Source organism: Macrobrachium rosenbergii, chromosome 41 (assembly GCF_040412425.1).
Source record: "Macrobrachium rosenbergii isolate ZJJX-2024 chromosome 41, ASM4041242v1, whole genome shotgun sequence".
NCBI classification, from domain to species: domain Eukaryota; kingdom Metazoa; phylum Arthropoda; class Malacostraca; order Decapoda; family Palaemonidae; genus Macrobrachium; species Macrobrachium rosenbergii.
This window is the reverse complement of record NC_089781.1, coordinates 16163725-16175380: the sequence shown is the minus strand read 5'-3', so window position 1 is coordinate 16175380 and position 11656 is coordinate 16163725. Positions and strand designations below refer to the sequence as shown.

The 11656-nt window shown below is 36.7% G+C and overlaps 1 protein-coding gene across 2 annotated transcripts in view; it reads right to left on the bottom strand.

Annotated features, from left to right (window-relative positions):
* LOC136826668 (coiled-coil domain-containing protein 39-like) overlaps window positions 1-11656 on the bottom strand; it is a 139394-nt gene that overhangs the window by 1500 nt on the left and 126238 nt on the right. Inside the window, exons 10-18 of one of the 2 annotated variants that reach the window (XM_067084025.1) lie at window positions 10498-10645; window positions 9761-9900; window positions 7080-7155; window positions 5500-5659; window positions 4822-4928; window positions 4369-4554; window positions 3306-3481; window positions 2041-2288; window positions 773-886 (exon numbers count right to left, since the gene is read on the bottom strand). In XM_067084025.1, the coding sequence (XP_066940126.1) occupies window positions 810-886; window positions 2041-2288; window positions 3306-3481; window positions 4369-4554; window positions 4822-4928; window positions 5500-5659; window positions 7080-7155; window positions 9761-9900; window positions 10498-10645 (1318 nt within the window). In that variant the 3' untranslated portion in view covers window positions 773-809. Of the gene's footprint in view, window positions 1-331; window positions 887-2040; window positions 2289-3305; window positions 3482-4368; window positions 4555-4821; window positions 4929-5499; window positions 5660-7079; window positions 7156-9760; window positions 9901-10497; window positions 10646-11656 lie in introns of those variants that run through there. The other variant, XM_067084024.1, reaches the window with a different exon arrangement.

The window sequence follows — 11656 nt, the reverse complement described above, 5'->3', positions numbered from 1 at the left end:
CAGTCCTAATTTTAGCATTCTAAGACTATTGTGATGTACGAGAGAGACAGACAAACGGCGTTTGTTTTCAGAATACACATAATAGGCCTAGCGCAGGTCTGGGTATGATCGCAAGACCACTCGTACTTTTGTGCATTCTGTAAACAGAAAAAAACTCACGTGTATAAGAACACCACCTCATTCATAACCGTTTAAATTCGTGAATTAATTTACAACTTCATAGCTAATATTAAAACGTAACTTCATTTTAAGCCTAGTAAACCGGGATTAGGTTTAAGAGTTAGTGGCTTTCGCGTGGGAAATGTGTTTGGCTTCGCAAAATAACACAAGGCTTTAAAATACATTTATTTTTACACAAATATATTCCAGACAAAATATGCATCATATCATTGCTACTTGAGAGGTTTATAACACTTGGGTCCCTTTTCAAAAAAATATCAATATGCCAGAATCTTTGATAATGACAATCGCATACTTTTACTTTGGCTATATTTTAAACATCTTGGTATACGAAAATATACCGTGGATGTATGTATGTATATAAATACATACATACATATATATATGTATATATATACTGTATATTATATATATACATACATATATATATACACACATATGTGTGCGTGTGTCTATATAGTACCATGAAGTTCACAAACATTGATCTGATGAGCGCCAATACGTGTTTGTGAGGCATTATTAGCAAAGGAAGGATATAAATACCACTATTTTCCACTTTGGTGAACTCCACAATATATAAAACTAGTATTACCTTACTAAATATATGTTTGGTAGACATCATCCACTCTCTACAAATGCTGAGTTGGTCTTCGGGAAAGTTTCTTACCCTGGTAGTGCTGTCTCTTGACGTCGGTGCTTGGGAAAGCTGAAATGCCAATAAATAGATAAATAAATATATAAAAAAATAAATAAATAAATATATATATATGTATATATACACATAAATAGATACATAAATAAATAAATAATGGAATGAAACCATTCGGGGTCTTTCACAAAATCGGTTTTCGGGGTCTTTCTCAAAATCTAACCGATTCTTCTAGGCCTATATCTCTGACAGCCATCAAAGTCTCCTTACTCTAGACCAGTGTAATGTTACAGAGATACATTTTCCTGTCTCCCTATTTTAGACTAGTGTAATGTTACCCAGATACATTTTCCTTAAGTCTCCCTAATCTAGACCAGTGCAATGTTACTCGGATACATTTCCCTGAGGTCTCCCTAATCTACTCCAATACAATGTTACCCAGATACATTTTCCTGAAGTCTCCCTAACCTCGACCAGTGCAATGTTACCCAGATACATTTTCCTGAAGTCTCTCTAATCTAGACCAATGCATTGTTACTAAAGGCCCCTACACACGATCAATTTTTTCGTCAATTAATTGATATCAATTTATTGACGACAATGAAATTGAGGAAATCACTGTGCCTACACACTGTCAATGATTTTACTTCAATTTTCAGTTTGATTCATAACTTCGAGAGAAAAGCATCTGTGGCTCTAGGAATAGTGCTTGCTCTGGACACTCCAAAGCGAAAGAAGAGGAGTAAGTGGGCGTAGAAATGGTATCTCTGTCGAAGGGAACTAGGACATACACGATTGCTGAAGGAATTAAGGGACGACGAGCCAGAGGATTACAGGAATTTCCTCAGAATGGACGCCGAATCTTACGATGAACTTCTAAATTTAGTGATGCCAATGATAGTCAAACAAAATACTACCATGCGAGAAGCCATTTCTCCAAATGCGCGTCTCAGTATCACATTTTATTGATTTTTATTGAAGACCCATCAATAAATATCAAAGGATCTTTAATCTCTCAATGAATTGATTCAATGAAATTGTTTCAATTAAATTGATATCAATGTCCCCTACACACGGTCAATTTCTCCATCAATTCATTGACGTCAATAAATTGATATCAATTAATTGACGAAAAAATTGATCGTGTGTAGGGGCCTTAGATACACTTTCCTGAAATGCCAAGGAAATGGACAAATCAAAAGTAACCCTACCTGGAGTTATCAGTGTTAACCCGGGGGTCGTCGACGTTTTAACTGGTGGAGGAACATGCACTACCTCTGTGCTCTTCGACCTCCTGGGTCCTCGGTCCGGAGAGCCACTTCGACCTGAGTCCTGCGAATGGAGGGAAGCCACAGAAGACCTACGACTTCGCGATTTCCACGAAAGACCTCCCGGTGAGACGCTTCTGGCCTTGCTACTGGCGCTGCTGCGTGACGAGTCCAGGGTTCCTAAGCTCGATCTGGAAGGAGGAACCGGGAGAATTTGGCAGTGTATGAATTAATTCTGAGTGTCAGGTATTCTTCATTGTCAGATGATGCCTGTAAAGGGCAGTTTTAGTAACCTAAGATAATACATTATACGTATATCTAATAGTATTTCGTTCGCAGATGAAGGAACTTAGGTAAAGATTGCAGAATGCATAGGCCTATAGTTTTTAGATCGTAAATAGCATTTCGTTTGCTAATGAAGGACGATAGGTTGTTTTAAAATAAAGATTGCAGCAGGATGCATAAGCCTATAGCTTTTCGATCGTTAGTAATGAGATAATATAAAATACAACAGATTATCCCTATCTCTAATAGCATTTCGTTTGCAATGAATGAAGTTAGGTGAAGATTGCAGCAGCATGCATGGGCCTATATTTTTCGATCGTTAGTAACGAGATAATATAAAATACAATACATTATATCTAATATAATTGCGTTGGCAAATGAAAGAAGTTAGGTAAAGAAGTAAGCAGCATGCATAGGCCTATAGTTTTTCGATCGTTAGTAATGGGATAATATAAAATACGAATCAATTCCACAAGCAAAGCTTTGTCAATATAATGTTATTCTCTTTTGCAGCTTGCTCTTAATAAAATTTGGATGTATCATTGTTATTCAGAACATGCAACCTATTCATATGGAACATGCCCCCAGGGGCCACTGACTTGAACTTTGAGCTTCCAAAGAATTTGGAGTTCATTTGAAAGAAGTAATAGAAGGTAATAGGAAATACAGACAAAAGAGATCAGTTATTAGACAAGGAGAATAGCATTAGGGTAGTGATGAATTGCACATTCGCTTGAACTTCTGAAGTTCCAATTCCACGGCATCTTCTAGGAGGCTGTTCCACAGTCCAACGACGTGAGGAATAGAGGACCTCTGAAACTGAGAAGTTAAAAAATGAAGGAATATAAACAGTTATTCTAATGGAAAACAAAACAAAACAACAAAGTAAGTAGTAACTCTCTTTGACTGAAACTTTTCCTCACCTCGAACCGAAAGAGGCCTTTTTGGTGAGCTTGATGACATCCGGCGGAGGGACATTCACTTGCTGGCAGTAAATGATGAGGGCTTCCGTAGCTTCTTGGTAGGAGGACACGGCCTCGCCCAGCAGGGAGTTCACCATGCGCAGGCGCTCTTGTGCTAATCGTAACTCGACGTCATTCTGTGCGTGCAGAGTTTGTTTTTAATTTAAATAAATATTCTCCTGCAATCAGTGGCGGATCCAGGGGGGGGGCCTGTGGTCACGTGCCCCCCCCAAAATCCAAAAAAAAGTATAATGAAGAGATAAGTAAGAAAAAGAATAAATTTACTATTTGTTTGTTTCACAATCTATAGAAATGAGTGTATTTCTTTTCTGACATTTAAAAAATAAATTCATAAGTAAGAACACTAAATATACATTTTTAATCAATATACTATTAGGCTATGAATTATTTTTTTCTGAATATATTTAAAGAATAAATTTGCCTCATTGTGTTAAACTGATTCTTTTTTTTTAAAAATTATATAATAAATATATATATATATATATATATATATATATATATATATATATATATATATATATATATTATATATATATAGGTACCAGGTACTTTACTTTATTCCCAAATAATGTAGACGCATATTTCAACAAGTGTAGGTACTGTTCTGTACTCAGCAATCAAAAATATTACCTAGATCCGCCACTGACTTAGCAGGCAAAAGGTTGCTTGACACGTTGCAGATGCAAAGCTTAGCATTTCAGGTTAAAGAATAGGTCTAATTTTTTGGATGTTAATCATTCATTTTGGATAAAAAGTGGACGTCAATTTCTTACACTCCTGTCTGTGAATAGAAACACTTTTCAGTCTAGATCTGTCTAGACTTACGTTGCAGTATCGGAGGGCATTTAGGCTACAGTTATGTTCCAATCGTGTTTCTCAGGAGGAGGCAGGCACAAGGGTAGTTGTATCCAATTAACCCACAATTCAAGATATCAGAAAACACAGGGATAAATATATTTGACCTAAAAAAAATACCTAAAACTCACTAGCTATTTACACTCACCTGCTGCATGCCTCTGAATCTCGTCCTCCTCTGCAGCGTGGTCACAGCCTGGGCTGCGTGGCGGGTCTTCGTGAGCTGGCTCTCTGTTTCTCGTTGTACGGCTGTCATGTGGATGTTCTTCTCCCTCAGGAGCTCCTCCACTGCGTGGACTTGGAGCTCTACTTCGTGGAGCTTGTTTTGTGAGCTCTGGGTTGTGGAAAAAGGGGCTTTCGTTTTGTTAATTTGACACAACTTTCAACAGTTTTCTATTTTATCTTATAGGTATTTCTTTGTTGAATGCTTTTTAAGGTTTATTCATTATATCTCTATATTTCTGGGCTGTTTTCCTATTACCTTGCCAACTAGGGTTGTAGCTGGGTTTGTAGTAGTAATAATAATAATAATAATAATAATAATAATAATAATAATAATAATAATAATAATAATAATAATAATAATAATGTTTCAACTTACTTCCATCTCCCGTCTTGCCTGATCATGCATTGAATTCCACATGGCCATTTCTTCTTCCAGCGATGCCAGATTTTCTTCAAGGATGACCCTGTCTTTTTCCTCTTCACCTGAGAAAAAAACAGACCACGAGATCACTGGCTGGACCAACAAGATTATCTGTAGCTTATATTATGGAAGACTTAACAAACACAGCAGAAGGAAGTCATTAGTAAGAGCTCACAGAATAATTGTAGCTTCTGTGATCACTTATTGAGGATTTAACAAACACAGCAGAAGAAAGTCTTCAGAACTTGAAGATAGAATATCTGTAGCTTTTGAGGTCACTTATTGATGATTTAACAAACACAGCAGGAAGAAAATCTTTAGAACTTGAGTGAAGAATATTTGCAGCCTCTGTGATCACTTACTGAGGATTTAAAAACACAGCAAAAGGAAGAAAGTCTTTAGAGCTTGAGTAAAGAATAACTGTAGCTTTTGTGATCACTTATTGAGGATTTAACAAACACAGCAAGAAGAAAGCCATTATTAAGAACTTACAGAACATTCGTAGCTTTTGTGATCACAATCACAGCAGTAAGAAAGTCTCTACTAAGAACTCACAGAATATTTGTAGCTTCTGTGATCACTTATTGAGGATGTAACAAACACAGCAAAAGGAAGCAAGTCTTCAGAACTCACTGTAATGGAGAATCTGGTGTATCTGCGAGCGATATTGTTGTCCCTCCACGTTCAGGAGACTCACCATCTGCTGTAAAGCTTCTACTTCTTCTTCGGCTCTCCTGACTTCCAGGTCTAACATGTCGCCTGTTTCCTGTAGGCCAGCCCGCTCGCTGGCTACCTGTACGAAAGACCCAACGGAACTGGAGATAAGCAGTAAGTATCTCTCTCTCTCTCTAGAAATGAGAAAACACTTGTTTCCCCTTGGAATAGGAGGTAAATAAGCTCTCTCTCTCTCTCTCTCTCTCCAGAGATGAGAAAACACTTCTTTCCCCCTTCCCCCTTATGGGGAGTACTGGCGTCAGTGCACCTCACGTGAACACTGTAGGCATTACTATAGGGCGTTTGAAGCGCCCCTTCGACCCCTAGCTGCTTCATCCACTTTTTAACCTTTTACTTTACCTCCGTTGCCGCTTCCTTTCTTCAGTATGGCTGTCTAACCTCTCTAACTGTAATTCTTAGTGAAATTGTTACACCTTTAGATCCTTGTACTTCATATCTTTTCATTCTAGATTTCTTTATCTTGCTGTCCAACCACTCCAGCTTTCTGTTGTCACTGATTCAAGCGCTGAATGGCCGAATGTGCCCCAGTGCTTGGCTTGACAGCCTGACTATCATAAATTTCATAAATCATATAATTCTTTCCCCTTCTTTATTACCTAAAACGCCCAAACTCAGTAATATCTACATAGCCCCGGGCTGCTTTTTAAACTTATGCCGTCAATAAAGCATCTGTGATAAAATAGAACAGAATATACAATTTAGGCCGATGGCCAAGCGCTGGGACCTATGATGAGGTCATTCAGCGCTGAAAGGAAAATTGAGAGTAAAAGGTTACAAAGGTTGAACAGGAGGAGAACTTCGCAGTTGCACTGTGATCAATTGTTAGAAGAGGGTGGAAGGTAAGATGGAGGAAAGATTATGAGCGGAGGTAGTGTAAAAGGAATGATTAAAGGGGTTGCAGCTAGGGGCCGAAGGGACACTGCTAAGAACCTTAAGTAATGGCGACAGTGTACACCGCTTGAGGTGTCTGTACTTACAGCCACTAGCGGATGCAGGGGCGAGCGGGGCACCTGGGCACGTGGCCCCACCCGCCATGGAAAATAATAACAAAATAATAATATTGAAGATTTAGATAATATTAACATATATGAGAAATATAAAAGTGGGAAAAAATTAAAATTCTACTATATAAATTAAAAAATTTTGAGAAAAAAATATAATAACACTTATATATGTATATATACATGTATATATACATATATATATACATATGTGTATATATATGTATATATATATGTGTGTGTGTATATATATGTATGTATATATACATATATATATATATATATATATATATATATATATATATATATATATATATATATATATATATATATATATATATAATGTGAACACTGGTGGCAGCCCCATGAAATTTTTCTGGATCCGCTAGTGCTTACAGCAATAACTCCCTACGGCGAAAGTATCTATGATAAGTTTGGTTTACAGAGCAGAAATCAAGTAAACATCTGAAGACTAACCTTTAAGAAAACCTGAGTAGTCGACACTTCGTCTTCTCCCTCGGGATTGTCAAGGCTGGACTGGACTTTCTTGTACCTGAGGGAATGAATAATAAGAAGTATATGATGAATAAATATGTATGATCAACCTATTTTGTGTTCTTTACACCCTTTCCAGTGTTCTTTCAAGTGTGTGTGTGCATTATTATTATTATTATTATTATTATTATTATTATTATTATTATTATTATTATTATTATTATTATTATGATGATGAACCCTATTCATATGGAATAAGCCCACCACAGGGGCCACTGACTTGAAATTCAAGCTTCCAAAGGTTATTATTATTATTGTTGTTGTTGTTATTATTATTATTATTATTATTATTATTATTATTATTATTATTATTATTATTATTATTATTATTATTATTATTATTATTACGAGCTCTACTCATATGGAACAAGCCTACCACCGGGGCCATTGACTTGAAATTCAAACTTCTAAAGAATATGGTGTTCATTAGGAAGTAAGTGGAGTTAAAGGGAAATACAGAAAGAAGAGATCTCACTTATCAAAGAGAATAAGTCAGTTAATAAATAGATAAAAATGTATTAAAATGCATGGAGAACAGCAAGCGTGCTTTCAGAGAAGAAGGTCGTTTTGGTTACAAAATCTAGACAGGTTCTCAAAAGTGAAAGAAATGAAGTTGTATCGTCAATGAACAAAGCATCATTGTTGTAGAAAATGTATAATCACCCTTTACATTCCTAGGATATTCAAAATTCATCTTCAAGGCTTGAAAAAAATTTGTGAGTCAGGTCTAGAAGTTTATTGATAAATAAATGTTTATTTTCATGGATAATAATAATAATAATAATAATAATAATAATAATAATAATAATAATAATAATAATAATAATAATAACAGGTTTCATCAGTGAAAAGGCTATACAGTACAACTACCTAGAGGATACAAACACCATCCCCCACCAACAGAAAGGCTGCAGAAAGAAGTATAAGGGCACAAAGACCAGCTCCTGATAGACAAAATGGTAATGAAGAATAGTAAGAGAAGGAGAACCAACCTAAGTATAGCATGGACTGACTACAAGAAAGCCTTCGACATGATACCGCACACGTGGCTAATAGAATGCCTGAAAATATATGGGGCAGAGGAAAACACCATCAGCTTCCTAAAAAATACAATGCGCAACTGGAATACAGTACTTACAAGCTCTGGGATAAGACTAGCAGGGGTTAACATCAGGAGAGGGATCTTTCAAGGCGACACACTGTCCCCACTACTCTTCGTAGTGGCCATGATTCCCATGACAAAAGACTGAAGAAGATGGATGCTGGGTACCAGCTCGAGAAAGGAGGCAACAGAATTAACCATCTGATGTTCATGGACGGCATCAAGCTGTATGGTAAGAGCATCAAGGAAATATATACCCTAATCCGGACTGTAAGGATTGTTTCTGGGGACATGAGGATGGAGTTTGGGATATAAAAATGCGCTTTGGTCAACATACAAAAAGGCTAAGTAACAAGGACTGAAGGGATACAGCTACCAGACGGGAATAGCATCAAACACATAGATGAGACAGGATACAAATACCTGGGAATAATAGAAGGAGAGGATATAAAACACCAAGAGGTGAAGGACACGATCAGGAAAGAATATATGCAGAGACTTAAGGCGATACTCAAGTCAAAACTCAACGCTAGAAACATGACGAAAGGCATAAACACATGGGCAGTACCAGTAATCACAAACAGCGCAGTAGTTGAATGGACGAAGGCTGAACTCCGCAGCATAGACCACAAAACTAGGAAACATATGACAATACACAAAACACTACAGCAAAGAGCAAATACACGTAGACTATACATAACACGTAAGAAAGGAAGAAGAGGTCTTCTAAGCATAGAGGACTGCGTCGACATCGAGAACAGAGCACTGGGGCAATATCTGAAAACCAGTGAAGACGAGTGGCTAGGGAGTGCATGGGAAGAAGGACTGATAAAAGCAGATGAAGACCCAGAAATATACAGACAGGAGAATGAAAAACAGAACAGAGGAATGGCACAACAAACCAATACACGGACAGTACATGAGATAGACTAAAGAACTGGCCAGCGATGAAACATGGCAATGGCTACAGAGGAAAGAACTCAAGAAGGAAACAGAAGGAATGCTAACAGCGGCACAAGACCAGGTCCTATGAACCAGATGTGTTCAAAGAACAACAAATGGAAATAACATCTCATCCACATGCAGGAAGTGCAATATGAAAGACGAGACCATAAACTACACAGCAAGCGAATGTTGGGCGCTTGCACAGAACCAGTACAAAAAGAGGCATGATTTTCAGGTCTTGATATTTATCAGTTCTTTCTCTTTCTTTCTTATCTACTCTGGTGTCCCATGGTATTGAGACATCAGTGAGTGATACTTTCTTCTTGATTTTGTCAATCAACATCACGTCTGGTCTATTGGCACGTATCACCCCATCTGTTCTGATACCGTAGTCCCAGAGGATCTTTGCCTGCTCGTTTTCCATCACTCCCTCAGGTTGGTGTTCGTACCACTTATTACAGCAAGCTAGCTGGTGTTCCTTGCACCAGCTAGCTTATTTCATTTGTTTACTTAACCTACACTATTTTGCTTTCATCTTCTACACCGCATCACTTACTTGTCCTTGATCTGCTGGACTCTCGTGTTGACTTCGTGCAGTTGCAAGTAGAGCGTGTGCATTTCTGCGTTGAGCCCTCTTACAGCCACTTCTATGGCGTTGATGCGCCCTTGGACTCCGCTGATCTGTTCTGAGACGAGCTGCGGAATGTTAATGTAAACTTTAAAACTACGTTTGAAGGCACGGCCATTATTCAAAGGTATCCCAACGGTATGTGTATATGTATGTATGTATGTATGATGTATATATATATATATATATATATATATATATATATATATATATATATATATATATACATTTATATATTTATATAACATATATATATTTATATGTTTACATATATATAATTTGGATATTTGGATATAATTTGGATATTTAGATCTGTTAGAGCTCAGGTCTCTATTGGCAAAGAAGTTCAGTAATTTCATTTGCACTTGAATGCTTTTAAAACATTGCTTACTATTATATGTATATATATATATATATATATATATATATATATATATATATATATATATATATATATATATATATATATATATACATATAATAGTAAGCAATGTTTTAAAAACACTCAAGTGTAAATCAAATTACTGAACTTTTTTGCCAGCAGAGACCAGAGCTCTAACAGATCTAAATATCCAAACTGGCAACTCAGCATGCAGAAAATGCACTGTAACACAACGACACACAACGCCAAGAACCAAACCAGTCGACCAATCGAACCGACTGACCTTCTCCATATCTGATTTGTCCTGTGACATCCTGCCCACCGTTTCGGTCAAGCTCTGAAGCTGGGCTAAGCGTCTTTGAAGGTGAAGCTGAGTTAAGCTGACATCTACCATCAGCTCTTCGCGTTTCTCTGTCAGCTTGATCGATTCCCTACAAGAAAATTAATAATAAATAGGTCAGGGGGAAATGAGGTCAAAAAAGGTCAATGAGAAAATAAGGTAAAAATCAGGAGGAACTTGGGTAAAAGAAAGGTCAAAGGAAATAAGATAAAAACAGGTCAAATTAAGGTAAGAAGGTCAGTAGGAAACAACGTAAAACAAGGTCAGAAGGAAATAAGGTAAAAGGTCAGGAGGAAATAAGGTCGAGAAAATAGGGATAAAAAAGGTCATGAGGAAATAAGGTAAAAAGGCCAGGAAGAAATAAGATAAAAATGTCAGGAGTAAATAAGGTAAAAAAAAAAGTCAGTGGGAAATAAGATCAGGAGGAAATAAGATAAAAAAAGTTAAGAGGAAATAAGGTAAAAAAGGTCAGGAGGAAATAAGATAAAAAGGTTAGCAGGAAATAAGTTGAAAAAGGTCAGAAGTAAATAAGGTAAAAAAGTTCAGAAGGAAATAAGGTCAAAGAATGTCAGGAGGAAATAAGGTAAAAAGGGTCAGGAGGAAATAAGGTAAAACAGGTCAGTAGGAAATAAAGTTAAAAAGGTAAAAAAAAATGTTAATAGGAAATAAGGTCAAATAAGGTCAAGAGGAAAAAAGGAAAAAGGTCAGGAGGAAATAAGGTAAAAAAGGTCGGGAGGAAAAAAGGAGAAAGGTCAGGAGGAAAAAAGGTAAAAAAAGTCAAGAAGAAACAAGGTCAAAAAAGGTCAGGAGGAAATAAGGTAAAACAAGGTCAAGAGGAACAAGTAAAACAAGGTCAGGAGGAAATTAGATAAAAAAAGTCAGGAGGAAATAAGGCCAAAAAAAGTCAGGAGGAAATAAGGCAAAAAGGTTAGGATGAAATAAGGTAAAAAAAAAAGGGTCAGAAGGAAATAAGGTCAAAGAAAGTTAGGAGGAAATAAGGTAAAAAAAGGTCAGAGGAAATAAAGTACAAGAAGTCAGGAGAGAATAAGGTAGAAAAAGGTCAGGAAGAAATGTTAAAAAAAGGTCAGAAGGAAATAATGTA